Source organism: Sarcophilus harrisii, chromosome 1 (assembly GCF_902635505.1).
Source record: "Sarcophilus harrisii chromosome 1, mSarHar1.11, whole genome shotgun sequence".
Taxonomy (NCBI): domain Eukaryota; kingdom Metazoa; phylum Chordata; class Mammalia; order Dasyuromorphia; family Dasyuridae; genus Sarcophilus; species Sarcophilus harrisii.
This window is the reverse complement of record NC_045426.1, coordinates 405,818,514-405,841,145: the sequence shown is the minus strand read 5'-3', so window position 1 is coordinate 405,841,145 and position 22,632 is coordinate 405,818,514. Positions and strand designations below refer to the sequence as shown.

Here is a 22,632-nt window from a genome sequence, read left to right as displayed (position 1 = left end):
TCCTGTAAATAAAAATAAAATAAAAAATAAAATTAAAAAAAAAAAAAAAAATAACTTGATAGTAAAATATTTAACTATCTACCAAAGGGTGGAATTATATGAAAAATTACAAAAGTTTCCCTTTACACAAAAAAGTCAGATTTAAAATTGAAAAATTAATGCTCTTGGATAGGCTGAGCAAAATAATAAAGATAAATACCCCTTAGACTAATTTATTTATTTAGTTATACCAACAGACCCCAAGAACTATTTTAAGGAACTAGAAAATAAAAAAATTATAGGAAGAACAAAAGGTCAAGAATTTTGAGGGGAACTAATGAAAAAAAAAAAAATAATGGAGCGACCTGACTAAAACTATATTATAAAGCAACAGTCACCAAAACATTTGGTATTGGCTAAGAAATAGATTAGTTGATCAGTGGAATAGGTTAGTTTTCCAAAATATAATTGTTGGGTTTAAAACCCAAAGATCCCAACTTTTGGGGTAAGAATTCACTATTTGAGAATAACTGCTGGGAAAACTAGAAATTAGTATGGCAGAAATTAGGCATGGACCACACTTAACACTGTACAGCAAGATCAGATCAAAATGGGTTCATAATTTAGACATAAAGAAGGAGATTATAAATAAATTAGAGGAACATAGGGTAGTTTACCTCTCAGACTTGTGGAGGAGGAAGGAATTTGTGACCAAAAAGAACTAGAGATCATTATTGATCACAAAATAGAAAATTTTGATTATATCAAATTGAAAAGCTTCTGTACAAACAAAACTAATACAGACAAGATTAGAAGGGAAGCAACAAACTGGGAAAACATTTTTTTTTTAATTTAATAGCCTTTTATTTACAGGTTATATGCATGGGTAACTTTACAGCATTAACAATTGCCAAACCTCTTGTTCCAATTTTTTTTACCCTTCCACCCCTCCCCCAGATGGCAGGATAACCGTAGATGTTAAATATATTAAAAATAAATTAGATAAAAAAAAGTATAATGACCAAACCGTTATTTTGCTGTACAAAAGAATCAGACTCGAAATTTGCAATTAGTTGAAAGAAATCAAAAATGCAGGTGGTCATAAATATAGGATTGGGAATCAATGTAATGGTTTTTAATCACCCGTTCTTTCTTATGGTTGTCTATTGGAAATGATTTGGTTGATCTCATTGCGAGGATGGCCAGGTCCATCAGAACTGGTCATCATAAGTACGTTGTGAAGATAATGATCTCCCTGGTCCTTGCCATTTCATAATCAGTTTGTTGGTCTCCAGGCCTTTCGAAATCATCCTGTTGGCCATTTCACAGAAAAAATATTCATATACCACAATTTATTCAGCCATTCTCCACTGATGGGCATCCATTTATTTTTAATAAATGCCCAAACTTTTCACATAAGGCCCTTTCCTTCTTTATTCTCTGATAAAGCCCAGTAAATGCTGGATCAAAGGGTTCCTTTGGATAACTTTTGAGATAGTTTTAATTGCTCCCAAATTTAATTAATTCCCACCAACAAGTTTTTCCAGTTTTTTCTAAAATATCTTATTTTTTTCTCATTTATTGATTAGTGGTATTCAAATTAATTTTCATTTTTTCATCAAAGGTTAAACCCTTTTCAAAAGAAAGTTTATTTATTAGAAATTTGCCTTTAAATTGATTGGAGAATGGCGATTTCAAAAAAATTTCTTTTTACATCAAAGGTTTGTAAATCATTTAAAAAAATGAAATTGAAATTTTAAGAACAACTTCTCCTGTAAATGGTCAAAGGAAAAAGAAATTTAGATGAAAAAGAAATATTTTTATTGAAATGTTCCAAACATTTGAAAGAGAAAATGAAATGCCCCTTTAATCCAACCCCGCACTTACAAAGGGAAAAAAAGAAATTTGAGGGGGATGGGAAAACTGGAAGTGTAACTTGTTGGTGGATTGTGAATGAATCCATCCATTTGGAGAGAATTGGAATTTGAAAAAGTTATAAAGTAAATTTGACCAGCAGTGTTACAGGGCTTTTAAAGAAATCTTAAAGAAGGGAAAGGGAACAGGGAACTGTATGTGCCAAAATGTTTGTGGCAGCCCTTTTTGTAGTGGCTAGAAACTGGAAAATGAATGGATGCCTATCAATTGGAGAATGATTGGATAAATTGTGGTATATGAATGTTATGGAATATTATTGTTCTGTAAGAAATGACCAGCAGGATGAATACAGAGAGGCTTGGAAAGACTTACATGAACTGATGCTGAGTGAAATGAGCAGATCATTATACGCTTCAACAACAATACTATATAGGAGGTTGTATTCTGATAGAAGTGGATATTTTCAACAAAGAGAAGATCTAATTCAGTTCCAATTGATTAATGATTGACAGAATCAGCTATACCCAGAGAAGGAACACTGGGAAATGAATGTGGACTATTTACTTGCATTTTTGTTTTTTCTTTCCAGGTTATTTTTACCTTCTGAATCCAACTCTTGTGCAACAAGAGAATTGTATGGTTTTGCACACATATATTGTATCTAGGATATACTATAACATATTTAACATGTATAAGACTGCCTGCCATCTAAGGGATGGGGTGGAGGGGGAGGGAAGGGAAAAGTCAGAACAGAAGTGAGTGCAAGGGATAATGTAAAAAAAAATTACCCATGCATATGTTTTGTCAATAAAAAGTTATAAAAAAAGATTTACTTATTAAATTTTCTGATATATTCAGTTGATAACAGTAAACTTCTTAAGAATTCTGTTTTTATATTTTGGATTCTTTCATTGTCAAATGTTGACAGTCTTTCCCTTTGGTATATGGCAACAGTGAGAAGCCAGTACTTTGTATATGCTATCTCTTTATGGAATTGAGATATATTCTAATTCCAACTTAAATTATTAAAATGAAGGATAACTCAAGGAATATCACAAAAAAAAAAAACAGTTCTTATCCACCTATTCACATCTGAAGAAATTGTGTTTTCTTTTATAAAATGATTTAAAAGTCAATTTAAACTCTTGTCAGCAGGCATATTCCCATATCATTCATAAATAATGAGGTGCCTTTAACAGTAGTCTCAGCGATCATGAATGAACACCGAATTGAGCATCCCAGTGTTATTCTTGTTGTATTGCAAAGTTGTTTGATCACAATACTACTTTGATCAATCAGCATTTGAATACTACTTTGTGCTGTATAATACAGTGGGGGGGGGGTTTATGATATACTATGCTCTTGAAAACTTAATTTAATGAATATTAAGAACTTTACACTGTTGGGTACTGGGAAAAACAAGAGTATGAGTTTTCTTATTTGTAGAGTACTTAGGTGTTTACAAAGTGCTTTATATGCATTATTCTATTTGACCAAAAATAAATCTCTAGGCTTCTCTAACATGTGAAGTAAAAATATTAAATATGGTACAAAATAAATGCAAAATAAGTTTCAGAAACAATTGAAGAATGCAGTATAATTAGATGCCAAATTGTGTGATGCAAACTAAATGTTCTACCCAAGAAAACAACTGAATCACTGAAGAACTAAGGAAATACAAGATGGACAAAAAACAATTAGAGCAATGTGACAGAGAACCAGGATTGCTTGAAAGTCAGAAAAACATGGGAAGGGGTGAGTTATTTATTATAACTGAAAATAAGATTGAGGGCTAAATTAAATTTAGCTAATACATTTTAGTTTATATGGCCTGGCATTTGGACAAAAAGCCTATTTTACATGGTTTTAGGAATGTATGGCACTTAAGTGTGGGCCAAAATTTTAAGTTTTGATAGTGAAGGTAGAGCAAAAGTGACAGCCCAAAAGGAATACCAAGGACAATATTATGTCAATGCATAGAGGAAGGAACTTAAGGGGATATGATAAAGATTCTGAAGAGGAAGAAGATAGAGAGGAAATTTAATAGGGGCAAATGTAAAAAAAAAAAGTCAATAAATATTACACACCTGTTTATGTTTAAACATAACCATAATTCTGTACCTGTGCTAAACACTGGGGATACAAAGAGGCAAAAGACATGGAAAATAATTAATGAAGGAAAAACAGTAAAAGTAGGAGAGGTTGGAAATGGTTTAGAAGATAGGATTTTATTTGGGAAGCCAGGGAAACCACGAGAGAGAGATGAGGAAGGAGAGCCTTCCAGAAGTGGAGCACAGCCAGAAAAAATTCCCAGAGCTGAGTCTTGGAATAACAAGGATGTCATTGCTATTGGATCAAAGAGAACATGGTAAGAGGGGAAAGGAGAGGTTTATGAATGGCTTTGAATATCAAGCATAGTATTTTACATTTAATCCCAGAGGTGATAGGGAATGACTAGAGTTTATTAGCAGAATGACAATGGATGAACTTGCACTTCAGGGAAGTCATTTTGAAGCTGAATGGAAGAAGCATTAGTGTAGGAAAAGGAAGTAGGCAAACCATTAGTAGTATACCACACTAAAAAGAAATTACTGACATAGGATAAAGAAAACACAGCTGAACAATAATTTATGCAAACTGCATCTAGGATTTTTTGGTAAATTGTAACCCAACATGTCAAAACAAACTTGCCAGTCAAAAGTTAATACAATCAAGTTTGTAAATGGCAAGTTCATTAAAAAGAGATAAATAGTTCTCTTATTTCTAGAATAGATGAGGGGAAGGAATATGCGTTTATGTAGCATGTACTTAGTGCCAAGCACTGTGCTAATTTCTTTATAAATATCTTATTTGAGCTGCAACAAATCCTGCAAGGTAGGTGCTATTATATCTTCAATTGTACAGTTTAGAAGACTGAGGCAAACATGATTTGCCAACTTGGATCTTCCTAACCCCAATCACTATAGCTGCCTCTAATAGTACTTATACAATAGTGCTTTGAACATAGGAGGTGCCTGAGAAACATTTTTCTTTTTTTTTCCCTGTTGAACATTTCTTGAATTAAGCTGCATTAATAGCATTACATTACCTAGAATGAGTCATTTATCCCTTAGTCAGATCACATCCAGAGTATGGTATCCAGTTCTGGGTGCCAAATTAAGAGCATGTTGATATACTAGAGCAAATCCAGAAAAGGACAACCAGAAAAGTGAGACAACTCAAAACCATGTCATAAAAGATTCATAAATCTAGAGTCAGGACACAACCATTCCTTTGTTTCCTGATGTTAAGACCTTTTATGAAAAAATCAGGAAGGCTGTAAACTTGGGCTTTATCTGAAGATAAACCTCTTTTCCTCCTCCTCTTGGAACTATGCTAACTCACAAGATGTTTTTTTCCCTAAACATTACTGGCGTTTTGGAGGAAACTGAATTTAGAATCTCCTATGTAAGAAAACATTTCTCTCCCCACGTGAATTTTAATATGCTTCCTCTGCATGCTTCTTTGTACTATCCTATTCAAGACACATTTTATTTCATTGTGAGCATACAAATGTATACAAAGGAGTCAGAGGAGTGAGGAATGGAATGGAATAGTTAGAGATTTTAATTCATTCCCTCATTAGGAAACAGGCTTTGAGAGATGAACTGATTTTTTTTTTCAAGGTTCCAAAATAAGAAGCAGTACGGGGCTATAAACCTGATCCTCTCCATTTTAAATCTAGTGACCACTGCTAGCTACAAACATCAGCTTGCAGATATTTTGGTAGACCTGATACTTATCCTTACTAATAAGTTACTCATGTAACTTGTTCCCATTTTAAATAGAGACTGTTTCTGGCAGATATAAGCAGATAAGAAAACAAACTAATCTCTTAAATGTCAACAGGAACTTTTACCACTCCCTTTTTTGGATAAGACCTTTTTGTGCAAGGCAATGGAAACTGGATCAGTACCCCTAAGAATACATTTGGTAAGATATGTCAAAATTACAACTCTTGTCAAGAATTTTTTGGAACTCAATTCAATAAACTATAACTAATTTTTAAATAGTTTTAAATTATGCAAAACGCTTGGCATATAAATCACCACTTTTGATCTTCACAACAACCTTGCAAAGAAGGTGCTATTATCCTCATTTTATTATAAAATAATGAGCATTCATAAAGAGCTTTAAGATTTGCAAAGTCTTTTATATAATCCTATAAGGGAGGAAATATTTTCCAATGTTAGACATGGAAACTGAAGCTGAAAGGCTGACACACGAATGGTCAATTAACTAGTATCTGAGGCAGGGTCCAAAATCAGGTCTTCCTGACTCTAAATTGAAAGCTTTATCCATTATGCCACCTAGCTGCCACCAAGCATTTATTAAAAATACCAATAATGTGTCAGGCACCTTACTAGGATTAGAAAAGCAAAAAAAAATAAAAATAAAAAAAAAAAATTAACAGTCCCTTCTGCTCAAGGACCTAACATTCAATTGGAAGAAATACAAAATATACATAATGAAATTCAAAATATAAAGTGATGGTGTGGCTTGGGGTAGACAGATACTAGTTCAAGTGCTTTCTGTTGCTTGGAAGACAGCAGTGAGTTGAGCTTTGAGGTGTTAGAATCCTAGTGTTAACTCAATGGAATTGATACAATGCTTATTGATTTACACCTTAGAGCAAATCCTTACAAGGTGTTAAGTCACTAATATTGATAGAAACAATGCTTGTGTTTGTACCTTTGAGAGTTCACACATTGGCTCACATGTTGGGGTTCACAAGTTTGGGAGATTCACAAATCAGAAACCCACAATCCCACTCTCTCAGAGGAGGAGTCAACCTTTGTGTTCACCCCTTTAAGAGATCATATAGAAGCAGCTCTTAGAGCTTCAGTTAGTCAATTCAGAAGAAGCCACAAGTTGGAGTTGAGCTAGAGCCAGAAGTCACTTCCCAAGATTGACACGGAGATTGAGAAGCTAATGGGCAGTTGGGCAGAACCAAGATTCAGAGAGAGGCTGAAGAGTGCTTGGAACCAAAGAAAGCTAACTGGGCTATTTTGGAAGAAACAATAAAGAACTACTTTAACACCTGGCTACATTTGGAGTGGTTATTACTCTGAACCGAAACTAAGGCTGCCTCCAGAAAACCGCCCCCGAGGAAACCTGCTCCCAGAGAGCGCTCATATGTTATAGAAAAGAAAAGAACACCACATTTAGGGAAAAGATTCTAAACAGCAAAGGTGAAGAGAAAATGCATTCTAAGTATGGGGAGATTGGGTGGAGCCCTGTGTATTAGTCCTATTATAATAGCCAGCATTTATATAGTGCTTTTGGATTTGGAGAACACAGGCATCTCATTGGATCCCTCAAACTTTGCAAAATAGGTGCTTTTTTTTGTTTGTTTGTTTTACATGATGGTATCACAATTTATTCAACTTTTCCCTAATATTTTGCGTGTTGGATTTAAGTATCAATAATTGCAAATATAATTAAATAATACAGACACAAAATATTCACATAACATGATTGTAAAACATAAATCATTAATCTGATAAATAGTTAAATTCAATATCCACTAGTAATGTTCTAAAATAGATGCTGTTATTAGCCTGTTTTAAGTGTGGAAACTAAGATGAGAGGTTACAGAGCTACTCAACAATCATAAAGTGCTTATAAGTCCCAGACACCACTAAGTACTGGGGATAGATAGTTTATCAATCCGTTTTTCAGCCCTGGACAACTCTATTTGACTATCCTGGGCCTATTACACGCCTGAGGCTACGTTGGAACTCAAGAAGTTGAGTCTTGTCCACCACTATCCACTGCGCCGCCTAGTGGCCCTAAACTACACAAATTCTGGCCATTAACGTTATCATTTCATGTAGATGCAGGATATTTTTCTATAGATTCTATACTTGCCTATGTGGGAAAAAAGAGTCCAGCCTGATTTACTGTCATCAGTGAAATCAAAGCCCAAAATGTTGATGATTTTGATGGCGGCAGATTGAGTAATGACTTCAAATAAATAAGTTGATGTTCTATTTGCAAATTCCCAGTAAAATGGAAATAAATGCTGCTTAGAATACACACATCACTTGGTTGATGTAAGCAAAATGCTTTGGAAACTAAAGCAGACTGGAGGGTGCCCAACATGCATAGATAGGAGTTTTATAATCGAAACCTTTGAAATCACAAATCGAATCAATAATGAAATGTTTGTTTGAATGAACAAAACAATTTTCTCAGAACAATTCTATGGCATAAATAGTATACTCACTTTGCAAAGGAGAATGAGCCGGGGAGAAGATAAAATTTGTCCAAGAATCAGGGAGAGGAGAAGCAGAGATACAACTTTTCCTCTTTCTTTGGGGGCCTAAAAACACTCTCACTAGAGCATCTTCCTTTTTTTTTTTCTTTATTTAGTGATGAAGATGAGTAGAAAATAGCTCTTTCTCTTTGCCGCTAGATAGTACAGAAAGTCAGAGAGGAATTATAGAACACTATCACTAGAGCATCTTTCTTATTTATTTATTTATTTAGTGATGAAGATGAGTAGGAAATAGCTCTTTCTCTTTGCCACTAGATAGTATAGAAAGTCAGAGAGGAATTATAGAACACTATCAGTAGAGCATCTTCCTTTATTTATTTAGTGATGAAGATGAGAAGGAAATAGCTCTTTCTCTTTGCCACTAGATAGTACAGAAAGTCAGAGAGGAATTATAGAACATTATCACTAGAGCATCTTCCTTTTTTATTTATTTATTTAGTGATGAAGATGAGTAGGAAATAGCTCTTTCTCTTTGCCACTAGATAGTATAGAAAGTCAGAGAGGAATTATAGAACACTATCACTAGAGCATCTTCCTTTTTTATTTATTTATTTAGTGATGAAGATGAGTAGGAAATAGCTCTTTCTCTTTGCCACTAGATAGTATAGAAAGTCAGAGAGGAATTATAGAACACTATCAGTAGAGCATCTTCCTTTATTTATTTATTTAGTGATGAAGATGAGTAGGAAATAGTTCTTTCTCTTTGCCACTAGATAGTATAGAAAGTCAGAGGAATTATAGAACACTATCAGTAGAGCATCTTCCTTTTTTATTTATTTATTTAGTGATGAAGATGAGTAGGAAATAGCTCTTTCTCTTTGCCACTAGATAGTATAGAAAGTCAGAGAGGAATTATAGAACACTATCACTAGAGCATCTTCCTTTTTTATTTATTTATTTAGTGATGAAGATGAGTAGGAAATAGCTCTTTCTCTTTGCCGCTAGATAGTACAGAAAGTCAGAGAGGAATTATAGAACACTATCACTAGAGCATCTTCCTTATTATTTATTTAGTGATGAAGATGAGTAGGAAATAGCTCTTTCTCTTTGCCGCTAGATAGTACAGAAAGTCAGAGAGGAATTATAGAACACTATCACTAGAGCATCTTTCTTATTTATTTATTTATTTAGTGATGAAGATGAGTAGGAAATAGCTCTTTCTCTTTGCCACTAGATAGTACAGAAAGTCAGAGAGGAATTATAGAACACTATCCTTAGAGCATCTTTCTTATTTATTTATTTATTTAGTGATGAAGATGGTAGAAATAGCTCTTTCTCTTTGCCGCTAGATAGTACAGAAAGTCAGAGAGGAATTATAGAACACTATCACTAGAGCATCTTTCTTATTTATTTATTTATTTAGTGATGAAGATGAGTAGGAAATAGCTCTTTCTCTTTGCCACTAGATAGTATAGAAAGTCAGAGAGGAATTATAGAACACTATCACTAGAGCATCTTCCTTATTATTTATTTAGTGATGAAGATGAGTAGGAAATAGCTCTTTCTCTTTGCCACTAGGTAGTATAGAAAGTCAGAGAGGAATTATAGAACACTATCGTAGAGCATCTTCCTTTTTATTTATTTATTTAGTGATGAAGATGAGTAGGAAATAGCTCTTTCTCTTTGCCACTAGATAGTATAGAAAGTCAGAGGAATTATAGAACACTATCACTAGAGCATCTTTCTTATTTATTTATTTATTTAGTGATGAAGATGAGTAGGAAATAGCTCTTTCTCTTTGCCACTAGATAGTACAGAAAGTCAGAGAGGAATTATAGAACACTATCACTAGAGCATCTTCCTTATTTATTTATTTATTTGCTGATGAAGATGAGTAGGAAATAGCTCTTTCTCTTTGCCGCTAGATAGTACAGAAAGTCAGAGAGGAATTATAGAACACTATCACTAGAGCATCTTTCTTATTTATTTAGTGATGAAGATGAGTAGGAAATAGCTCTTTCTCTTTGCCGCTAGATAGTACAGAAAGTCAGAGAGGAATTATAGAACACTATCACTAGAGCATCTTTCTTATTTATTTATTTATTTAGTGATGAAGATGAGTAGGAAATAGCTCTTTCTCTTTGCCACTAGATAGTTACAGAAAGTCAGAGAGGAATTATAGAACACTATCACTAGAGCATCTTTCTTTTTTATTTATTTATTTAGTGATGAAGATGAGTAGGAAATAGCTCTTTCTCTTTGCCGCTAGATAGTACAGAAAGTCAGAGAGGAATTATAGAACACTATCACTAGAGCATCTTTCTTATTTATTTATTTATTTAGTGATGAAGATGAGTAGGAAATAGCTCTTTCTCTTTGCCGCTAGATAGTACAGAAAGTCAGAGAGGAATTATAGAACACTATCACTAGAGCATCTTTCTTATTTATTTATTTATTTAGTGATGAAGATGAGTAGGAAATAGCTCTTTCTCTTTGCCGCTAGATAGTACAGAAAGTCAGAGAGGAATTATAGAACACTATCACTAGAGCATCTTTCTTATTTATTTATTTATTTATTGATGAAGATGAGTAGGAAATAGCTCTTTCTCTTTGCCGCTAGATAGTACAGAAAGTCAGAGAGGAATTATAGAACACTATCACTAGAGCATCTTTCTTATTTATTTATTTATTTGCTGATGAAGATGAGTAGGAAATAGCTCTTTCTCTTTGCCGCTAGATAGTACAGAAAGTCAGAGAGGAATTATAGAACACTATCACTAGAGCATCTTCCAATGCTACCGGACCCAATATGAAGACTGAAACATTTCTGGACACCTTGAATTGTAGATTCTGCTTTGCTTGACTAGGCAATATTCGTTGCAATGATTTGGCAAGACTTTTTTTTCGTTAGTGTAACAATTGCAAAAGAAAATAAATGCCTTCTAAGTGAAACAAAACGAAGGCAACACAAAAAGGCCTGACTGGTGATAAATTAGCCAGCCATTAGGTTTGTGGCACCACTCCAACGCTATCTCGCGGCCCTCGGCGCTTCTACATCAGCAGCGACCCACGCTGAGAGTTTGTTTCTCCCTTATCAGGCGTCTTTGTATCTCCAGCGTTTAGCACAGGTACAGGATAGATGTGTAATGTTTATTGACTTTTTTTTTTTTTTTTACATTTGCCCCTATTAAATTTCCTCTCTATCTTCTCCCGCTTCAGAGTCTTCATCATATCCCCTTAAGTTCCTTCCTCTATGCATTGACATAATATTGTCCTTTACGTGGGCCTCCATCAGTTCCATGTAGACGCTGTATTAGTCACCTAAGGCCGAAAAATCGAGCAGAGAAAACAGAAAAAGTTTGTAAAGGCTGGAGAAGCAGAGGCAGGAAACGTCCTCAGCGTCCTGGAAACACGTGTCAGGGGACGGAGCTACAGCCACTGACTGCCACCGAATCCACCCAATCCGCTACAAGCTGGCCCTGAATATTTCCGTTTTAGGTGAAACTTCCTGACAAGGATCGCCGGCTTCCGGCGGAAGCAGGAAGTTTCAACCTCAGGCCCGTGGTGAGTTCGGCTGGCCGGCTCCCCGGCCTTAGCGTGGTTAGGTTGGTGGCCGCTTCGGACTGGGGCGGAGCCGTGGCACCGGAGCCCTCCGAGTCGGTCTCGCGATGGCGTCGTATACGTGCATCACCTGCCGGGTGGCGTTCAAGGACGCGGACATTCAGCGCGCCCACTACAAGAGCGACTGGCACCGCTACAACCTGAAGCGGAAGGTGGCCGACATGGCCCCGGTTACGGCCGAGAACTTCCAGGAGCGGGTCCTGGCGCAGCGGGCCGTGGCGGAGGAAGAGAGCAAAGGCACCGCCACCTACTGCACCGTTTGCAGCAAAAAGTTTGCCACCTTCAATGCCTACGAGAACCACCTCAAGTCCCGCAGGCACTTGGATCTGGAAAAGAAGGCTGTCCAGGCCGTGAGCAGGAAAGTCGAGATGTTAAACGAGAAGAACTTGGAGAAGGGGCTGGCCCCCGACGGCCTAGACAAGGATGCCATGAACTCGGCCATCCAGCAGGCCATCAAAGCCCAGCCTTCTATGTCCCCGCGAAAAGTAGGACCGGTTCCCGGGGTGTCCAAGAGCCGGGCGTCAGCTGCAGGCGGACCTCAGTTCCAGGACAGGGACCCCGCTGAGAAGGCGCCCCGACTACAGTGGTTTGAACAGCAGGCAAAGAAGTTCGCCAAGCAGCAGGGAGGGAGTGAGGAGGAAGATGAGGACGTGGAAGGGGATGGTAATGAGCTTTTAAAAAAACTTGTACGGTTCCTGTGCCTTTGGTTTAACTTTCAGAATTCAGAGTTTTGTAATGGTAGCAACATTTCTGTTTGTGGGAGTAGAGGACAGAAAAAAACCGAGTGCTTAACCTGGAGTCTGTAACGTTGTTTTTTTTTCAAAGAACATTTTGATAACCTTTTATGTAGTAGATTTCTTTTGTGATTCTACTTATGCATTTAAGGGCGTTATTATGAAAAAGGCCACATAGGCTTCACTGGACTGCCAGAGTGGTACAAGATGCAAAATATGTTAACGCTGATTGACTTTTTCAGAAATGGTAAGCTGAGCTTGCATGGTCCTTAGCATTTAAATGATTGGGCTTTTAGGTGGTGCAGTGAGTAGATTGCCTGGCCTGGAGTCAGGAGGACTTGAGTTCATGAAATTTGGATCTCACATACCTAGGAGCTGAACGACTCTGGGCAAGTCACTTACTCCGTTTTGTTTCAGCTCCTAGAAATCTGTAAAATGAGCAGGAGAAGGGTTTTTTTTTTACCAAACGAAGTCAGGGAGAGTTGGACATTTTGAAGTGACTCAACAAAATTTTCCTGTGTAATCACGAGACTGCTGTTGCTAATTACTTCAGTGATACCTGTACTTTTAATATTTTCCCCCATTTGTGGCAAGTTTCATCTGAGCCTGGGCCACTTCATTGTGAGTGGCATGTGCCAGGGAAATAATGTTCATTTTATCCAAGTCATGAAGTTAGGCATTCAAAATTCTTCTTTCTGCAAATCTGATTATTCCAAATGGAATTTGAGCCTTCTACTTGTTAATTTTTATAAGCTAACATTCCGATTTGGTTGGGGAGAAGGGTGGATTATAAAATTTGTAATGTTCAGACCATGAAATGATCTGAAGGTACTATGCAAATGAAAGCTGCTATGACTTTTTCATGGATTGACATTTGTAAAGTACTAAGTGATTCTATACCTTTTTTTTTTTTTGAGGTGTCCCAAGGACTTTTACATATGTAGATTAACTTAAATATTTGTTGGTGGCCTACCATGCCAAGTTCTCAGATGTGCAAAGGAACTGATAGTTTGAATTTGTGAATTAATCAAGAATGAATTAATGAAAGTAAATCATAAATCAGGGTCTTTAAGTTTGCAATACAGATGGCTTCTTAATAGAAAACAGGATAGATAAGTTCTCTATGAGATGCTGTTATTTCTCATAGATATTATGCCATACATATATAACTTTAAATTGGGAGATAAAATACCATTTTTTTTTTTTTGTGGTTTGATGATAATTATGATACCGCTCTTTATTTTTATTTATTTATTTATTTTGAATACCTTTTTATTGACAGAACCCATGCCAGGGTAATTTTTTACAACATTATCCCTTGCACTCACTTATGTTCCGATTTTTCCTCTCCCTCCCTCCACCCCCTCCCCCAGACAGCAAGCAGTCCTATGCATGTTAAATAGGTTACAGTAGATCTTGGATACAATATATGTGTGCAGAACCGAACAGTTCTCTTGTTGCTCAGGGAGAATTGGATTTAGAAGGTATAAATAACCCAGAAAGAAGAACAAAAATGCAAGCAGTTTACATTCATTTCCTAGTGTTCTTTCTTTGGGTGTAGCTGCTTCTGTCCATCTTTGATCAATTGGAACTGAGTTAGATCTTGTCTTTGTTGAAGAAATCCACTTCCATCAGATTACATCCTCATACAGTATCGTTGTTGAGGTACATAATGATCTCCTGGTTCTGCTCATTTCACTCAGCATCAGATCATGTGAGTCTCGCCAATCCTCTCTGTATTCGTCCTGTTGGTCATTTCTTACAGAACAATAATATTCCATAACATTCATATACCACAATTTACTCAACCATTCTCCAATTGATGGGCATCCATTCATTTTCCAGTTTCTAGCCACTACAATAAAATACCATTCTTTCTTTATAAAATAAGTTGCCTCAGTGAATATACTTTGTGTGCACTCAGTTTCTTGGAGTATAATAAAGGAACTGGTTTCATCTATTTGGGGAAGAGAATGATCTGTGATCCATTAGGTCTTGCCAGGTTTGTTCTAAGCTTCAAAGATAATAAATGTTAGAGGTGGGTATTTGAACACAGGTCTACTGGCTGCCTGAAAAAACATGTATTATGTTAAGTTACTTTTGTGAATGATAGAGACAATAGCTATGGTTTTCATTACTGCATTTCTAAAATTGGCTTTGTTTTTATTCTGATTTGAAGATTGGGAAGATATTGATTCAGATGAAGAGATGGACTCTGAAGGTGCTGAAGAACAAGATGAAGTTGATGACGTTACTGAAAACCCACCTCCTGGGGCTATTCTTGTAACAGACTGCTTGTTTTGTTCTCATCACTCGAGCTCACTCATGAAGAATGTGGCTCACATGACAAAGTTTCATAGTTTTTTTATCCCTGATATAGAATACCTTTCTGATCTTAGGGGACTGATTAAATATTTGGGTAAGTTCAATCATTTTTTCTTGAAAAAGAAAATAACTTGTGTGGGGCTGGATGGTAGGGAAGTAGGATGATCTGTTTTCACATGCATCAGACTTAACTCTTGTTTTACATAGATTTTTAATTCTCTATTACCAAGCTTTTTAATATGTATTGTTTGTCGATACCACAAACATGATTGTTATCTTTGAGGCAGTTAAATATCAAAATGTTTGCCCCAAAAGGTCCTTTTTACTTTTCTTCCCAAACATTTTTTCTTTTCCAGGGGAGAAAGTTGGTGTAGGGAAGATTTGTTTGTGGTGCAATGAGAAAGGGAAATCCTTCTACTCTACGGAAGCTGTGCAGGCTCATATGAATGACAAAAGCCATTGTAAACTCTTCACCGAAGGAGATGCTGCCCTGGAATTTGCAGACTTCTATGATTTTAGGTAGGAAAAGCTCTCATATGGGATTGTGAGATTAGACTAAGTACATATTTTTGGAGGGTCTTGTGTGTGCGAGCAATCTACAATGCTGAGGAGAGGATACAAAGAAAAATCAAACATGTTTCTTACCCTCAGTAGTCTTAAAACTTTGTTGGAGAAATAAAATGTGTACACAAATATAATACCAGAAAAAATAAGATTGGGAATTCATCAATTCTTGGCAGCTCAATCCAGTTTAGAAAAGTTTTGTTAGGAAGTTTTTCATACCATTAACCCTGAATGTGCCTTTTTGTAACTTCTGGCCAGCAAACTATCTTGGAAACATTTTCAGCTGGGAAAATTAGACTGTCCTTTATGAAAAAAGTTGTAGAAGTACATTGCAGATAGAATGAGCTGTATGAGAAAAGGTTTGGAAATGGGAAAGCACAAAGTTTAGTTAGAAATGACAAATATAATTTGGCTGGAGGGATAGCAGTCATAGGAAATAAGAAAAGTAGATGATAGAGTGCCTTGAATTTTAAGCTTTTTGAACTTTATTCATTAGATGGTGGGGAGCTATATAAAGCCTTCTAAGCAAGGAATAATATAATCAAAACTGCTTGTGGGATATTTACCTGGTTTTTAGTGTGTAAAATGAATCATGTTGGGGCCTAGGGGAAGTAGGAAAGAGCTTAAGATGGGGAAATTAGTTCAGAGATTACAGTAGCCAGACCAGAGAATTTGTCCCCAAGCTAAGTTAGTAGCAGTGGAAATGTAGAGCAGGTCTTTGGAAATGTTTTTTGGTCTTTTTGTCTCCAGGAGTGTGTACATAGTAAATGAAAGTAAGCAGAAGGGTCTAAAAGAGGAAATGATGGGCAGAGGTGGAGGGGAGTGGAAAGGCTTCTGGGAAGCTTAGGTCCCAGATTCTAAGCTGGATAGAATTGAAACATCTATCTAAGAAAACATCCATACAATGAAAGAGAAGAGAGGAATATCAAAGGTTATATGTATAAATGAGGAGGAATTATGATAAATAGAGGAGTTAGCAGTAATCAATCCTAGTGCTCCAAGTAAAATTTTCATATCAGTTGAGTTGCTGAAATATTATGTATTCAGATTCTTTTTCTGTTGTGTGTAGGAGAGGGTAGAGAGAGATGGGATTGGGTTGTGTAGAAAATTGATAAAGGGACCATTTCTTTGATTATACTGTCAATTTTATGGGTTAAGTTGTAACACTGTCAAGTTCATTTAGATTTTGTCATATACAAAAACGTTGAAATGTGTTAGCTTCATCAACAAATTTAAAAGATTTAGACAAAAGAAACGACCAACAGGATGATTTCAGAGAGGACTGGAGAGACTTACATGAACTGATGCCAAGTGAAATGAGCAGAACCAGGAGATTATACATGGCAACAAGAAGATAATAGGATGATCAGTTCTGATGGATGTGGCTCTCTTCAACAATGAGATGATTCAAACCAGTTCCAATTGTTCAGTGACGAAGAGAACCATCTACACCCAAAGAGAGGACTATGGGAACTGAGTGTGGTTGACAACATAGTATTTTCATTCTTTTTGTTGTTGTTTGCTTGCATTTTCTTTTTTTTTTTTTTTAAACTGGTGTGATTTGATTTTTCTTATTGAAGCACAATAATTGTATAAATATGTATGCATATATTGGATTTAACATATATTTATTTCTACCATGTTCAAAATATATTGCACTACTTGCCATCTAGGGGAGGGCATGGGAGAAGGGGAGAAAATTGGAACACAAGGTTTTGCAAGGGCTAATGTTGAAGAATTGTCCATGCATATGTTTTGAAAAATAAAAAGTTTTAATAAAACAAACAAAAAAAGATTTAGAACATATCTCCCAATAGAACTTCTTAAAAATTGATCCCTTTTGTGGTTACATTACAATCAGTTCCTCTTTTCCACTTCTCATTCCCTCCCAACCCATTGAATCTTTGCTTTTAAAAGAAAAACAATTAATCAGACACTTTTATAATATTCTGTGTTCAAAATACTACTCTTTTTTTCTAAGGGAAGGAACTTATGTTATATACATTGTTTGTATAGACATTACAATTAGGAAACTTTTATTGTTGTTTCTTGTTACATTATTGTCGGGTATAGTCTAATTATGTATACTTCATTCTATATCATATAACTTTTTGAATTTTCAATATTTATAATTTCTTTTGGCACAGTTTTTTCTTTTTTGTTTTTTTTTTTAATTTAATAATAGCTTTTTATTTTCAAAATATGCAGATAGTTTTCAACATTAATCCTTGCAAAACCTAATGTTCCAAATTTTTCTCCCTCCTTTCTGCCAATCCCCTCTCCTAGACTGCAAGCAATCCAATATATGTTAAACATATGAAGTTTTTCTATACACATTAACACATTTATCATGCTACACAAGAAAAATCAGATCAAAAAGGAAAAAGAATGAGAAAGAAAACAAAATGCAAGCAAACAACAACAAAAAGAGTGAAAAGGCTTTGTTATGATTCACACTCAATTCCCATAGTCCTCTCTCTGGATATGAATGGTTCTCTTCATCACAAGATCTTTGGAACTAACCTGAATCATCTCATTGTTGAAAAGAGCCACATCCATCATCAGAATTGCTCACATAATCTTCTTGTGTACAATGTTCTTTTGGTTCTTCTCACTTATCCTACTGGTTATAGAAAAATAACATTTGTGGCAGTTTTAATCCATTCTATTTATGACTACAGTTTTGTTCAATTTTTTGTTGTTGTTTTTTATTTTTGTTTATTTATTTATTTGGTGTTGTTGCTACTACAATTAAGATAGTTGTTTTTAAAAGGGTAATTTGAGATGGTCATAAAAAGCTTGAATTATAAAAGTTACATGCATTAAAGAAGATCACTTGTTTTGACCTCTCATTAGAATCTTGAAAAGAAGGATGTGTGTTAGGAGGTAATAAGCTACAGTCAGAAGAATCACATTCACCCTCCTCTTTTGATGCTAACTGCATACCTGACCATAGATAAATCACTTATTTTCTCTGGACTTAGTTTCCTCATCTGAAAAATAAAGGATTTAGATCCAGTGGCTTCTGAATCCCCATCCAGCTTCAGGTTTATGACCTTTTGAATCTATGAACAGTTATAAAGCTTCCTGTTATCCTTTTCCTTTGTGTTTTTTAATTAGCTATACATTGAATTAGGGAATGTGGTTTCAGTGGTAGGTGGTATTGAGTTAGACTGCTATGCATAAGTTAGTTTGGCTGCCCCTGGAAGATTGAAAAGCATTTTTTTTTCCTTCTCCCTCTATCTGCCCTTCCTTATGTATCCAGCCCTTCCCTTTTCTTTCCCCTTTCTCTTCTTACTTCCCTATCAGGTAAGATAAATTTCTATACCCAAATGATGAAAATATGCATGTTATTTACTCTTTGAGCCAAATCTGATGAAATTAAAGTTTAAACAATGCTCATTCCCTTCCCTTCTTTCCCTCTATTGTAGTCTTTTGTGCCTCTTTGTGGTATAAATGACTCCACTTTTTCCTCCCCTTTTCTTTTCTCCCATACAATCCATTTTCTACCCTTTAATTTCTTTTTTAGGTCATCACATCAAAGTCAATTTATGCCCACACCCTTCTACCTGCTCTAATAAAGGTATATTTCTTTTTCAGTTTTTTTCCCCTTTACTTTTATTTTGTTATTTTTAAGATTGTGCATGTACATTCATTTTTAATTTATTTCCATATGAATCATATTAGGGAATAAAAATCAGAACAAAAAGAAAAAAAAAAAAAACGTGAGAAAAAGATGTGAAAATAATATGCTTTGATCTACATTCCATTTCCATAGTTCTCTCTCTGAATACAGATGGCATTTTCCATTCAAAGTTTATTGGAATTGCCTTGGATCACTGAATTGCTAAGAAGATCCAAATTTATCATAATTGTTCACACAATCTTGCTGTTGTTATATACAGTGCTTTCATATAGGGTAAATCTTTTCAGGTTTTTCTAAAGTCAGCCTGTTTATCAATTTTTATAATACAGTAATGTTTCATTACTTTTATGTACCATAACTTTTTCAGCCATTCCTCAATTGCTGGGCCTCCACTCATTTTCCAGTTATTTACCACCACAAAAAGAACTGATACAAACATTTTTGTACACGTGGGTTCTTTTTTTCTCTTTATTCTTTCTTTGGGATACAAGACCCAGTAGTGGTACTGTTAGGTTAAACTGGATACATAGTATGATGGCCCTTTAAGCCTGGTTCCAAATTGCTCTCCAGAATGGTTGGATCAGTTCACAACTTCACCAACAATGTATCAGTGTCTCAGTTTTCCCATATCCCCTCCGTGATTTATCATTAGATTTTCCTATCATCTTAGCCAATCTGAGAGGAATGAAATGATATCTCAGATGTTTTCTTATTTTGCATTTCTCTGATCAGTAGTGACTTAGAATATTTTTTGTGTGACTGACTATAGATGTTTTCATCTGAAAATTGTTTATTGATATTCTTTGACCATTTATCATTTGGGGAATGACCTGCATTCTTATAAATTTGACTTTGTTCTCCTTAAATTTTAGAACTGTTTATCATAAACACTAGCTATAAAAATTGTTTCCCAGCTTTCTGCCTCCCTTCTGTTCTTGGTTGCATTGGTTTTGTTTGTGCAAAACCTTTCAAATTTAATGTAATCAAAATTATCCATTTTGCATTTCATAATATCCTCTATTTTTTGTTTGGTGATAAATTCCTCCTTTCCTACTGATCTGACAGGTAAACTATCTCTTGTTCTTATAATTTGCTTTAGTGTTGCCCTTTATGTCTAAATCATGAACCCATTTTGAGATTATCTTGCTATGTATGAGGTGTGAAATGTTGGTCTTTGGGCAGTTTCTTTTTTATTATTATTATTAATTTATTTATTTAATAGCCTTTTATTTACAGGTTATATGCATGGCTAACTTTACAGCATTAACAATTGCCAAACCTCTTATTCCAATTTTTTACCTCTTACTCCCCACCCCCTCCCCCAGATGGCAGGATGACCAGTAGATGTTAAATATATTAAAATATAAATTAGATACACAATAAGTATACATGACCAAACCGTTATTTTGCTGTACAAAAAGAATCAGACTCTGAAATATTGTACAATTAGCTTGTGAAGGAAATCAAAAATGCAGGTGGGCATAAATATAGGGATTGGGAGTTCAATGTAATGGTTTTTAGTCATCACCCAGAGTTCTTTCTCTGGGCGTAGCTGGTTCAGTTCATTACTGATCCATTGGAAATGATTTGGTTGATCTCCTTGCTGAGGATGGCCAGGTCCATCAGAACTGGTCCTCATATAGTATTGTTGTTGAAGTATATAATGATCTCCTGGTCCTGCTCATTTCATTCAGCATCAGTTCGTGTAAGTCTCTCCAGGCCTTTCTGAAATCATCCTGTTGGTCATTTCTTACAGAACAATAATATTCCATAATATTCATATACCACAATTTATTCAGCCATTCTCCAACTGATGGGCATCCATTCAGTTTCCAGTTTCTAGCCACTACAAAAAGGGCTGTTTGGGCAGTTTCTGACCCTATTTTCCAGTGTTCCCGGAAATTTTTGTCAAGTAATTGAGTTCTTATCTCAGAAACTATAAAATCTTTGAGCTTTCCAAACAGTAGATTACTATTGTCATTAATTATTGTATCTTGTGTGCCTAACCTGTTCCATTGATCCACCACTCTTATTTCTTAGGCAGTACCAGATGGTTTTGATGACTGTTGCTTTATAATGGAGTTTGAGGTCTGGTACTGCTAAGGTACTATCATTTGCATTTTTTTTCCCCATTAGTTCCCTTCATATTCTTGACCTTTTAAAAGATACTTTTCTTCTGAGTTACAAGCACCATCTTCCCTGGAGAGATGTAAACAGTTTAACTTGGATTAACTTTTTTTTTTTTTTCTCCCTTTGCTGTATACTTTTTTTAATGTTTCTTTTGAGTCTTATATTTGAAGATCTAATTTCTTGTTTAGTTCTGGAATTTTCATCAGAAGTGATTGAATGAAAGTTCCCAATTTTAATGAATGGTAATGAATCTTCTCCCCTCAAAGATTATGCTCAGTTTTGCTAGATAGTTGATTCTTGGTTGTGGTCCAAGCTCCTTTCCCTTCTGAAATAGCCTATTTCAGGCCCTCCAATTTTTTAATGTAGAAGCTGCTAAGGTCTGGGTAATCCTGATTGTGGCTTTCTCAATATTTAGATTGTTTTTCTTTTTCTTTCTTTCTTTCTTTCTTTCTTTCTTTCTTTCTTTCTTTCTTTCTTTCTTTCTTTCTTTCTTTCTTTCTTTCCTCTCTTTCTTTCTTTCCTCTCTTTCTTTCTTTCCTCTTTCTTTCTTTCCTCTCTTTCTTTCTTTCCTCTCTTTCTTTCTTTCCTCTCTTTCTTTCTTTCCTCTCTTTCTTTCTTTCCTCTCTTTCTTTCTTTCCTCTCTTTCTTTCTTTCCTCTCTTTCTTTCCTCTCTTTCTTTCCTCTCTTTCTTTTTTTTTCTGGCTGCTTGCAGTGTTTTTTCCTTGACCTGGGTAATTTTGAGATTTGGTTATGATACATTTCCTTGGAGTGTACATTTTGAAATCTCTTTCAGGTGATAATTGTGTATTCTTTCAATGACAATTTAACCTTCTAGTTCTAGGATATCAGGGCAGTTTTCCTTGATAATTTCTTAAAAGATGCTTTCCAGGGAGCAGCTAGGTGATGCAATAGATAGAGTGCCAGACCTGAAGTCAGGAGAAACTGAATTCAAATCTGGTCTGAGACACTTAACACTTCCTGGCTGTGTGACCCTAGGCAAGTCACTTAATTAACCCCAATTGCTTCAGCAGAGAAAAGAAAGATGCTTTCTAGGATCCTTTTTTGATCAGGGAGTCCAGTTGCTTTCAGGTGGTCCATTGATTCTTAAATAATCTCTTCTGGATCTTTTTCCAGGTTGGTTGTTTTTCCAATGATGTATTTACCTATATTTTTTCATTGTTTTGATTTTGTCTCATTTTTGATGCCTCATAAAGTCATTAGCTCCCATTACCCAATTCTGATTTTTAAGGAATGATTTTCTTTAATTAGTTTCTTCCTTTTCCATTTAGCGAATTGTATTTTTAAAAGATTTTTTTTTCAACTTTTTTCTTCTAATTTGGCCAATTGCATTTTTTAAGGAATTGTTTTCTTCAGTTTTCATCCTTTCTTTTTCAAGCTGTTCACTCTCTCATATCTGATTTCTTTTCTCAGTTTTTCTTCTCCCTCTTGTTTAACTTTTGAAAATTTTTTTGAGATTTTTCAAGAGCGTATTTTGGGTT

The 22,632-nt window shown here is 35.3% G+C and overlaps 1 protein-coding gene across 1 annotated transcript in view; it reads left to right on the top strand.

The window, feature by feature from the left end:
* The first annotated feature begins 11,637 nt into the window (after nt 1-11,637).
* ZNF622 (zinc finger protein 622) overlaps nt 11,638-22,632 on the top strand; it is a 33,697-nt gene continuing 22,702 nt past the window's right edge. Inside the window, exons 1-3 of the mRNA XM_031946139.1 lie at nt 11,638-12,397; nt 14,648-14,887; nt 15,150-15,312. Coding sequence (XP_031801999.1) covers nt 11,782-12,397; nt 14,648-14,887; nt 15,150-15,312 — 1,019 coding nt within the window. The 5' untranslated portion in view covers nt 11,638-11,781. The remainder of the gene's footprint in view (nt 12,398-14,647; nt 14,888-15,149; nt 15,313-22,632) is intronic.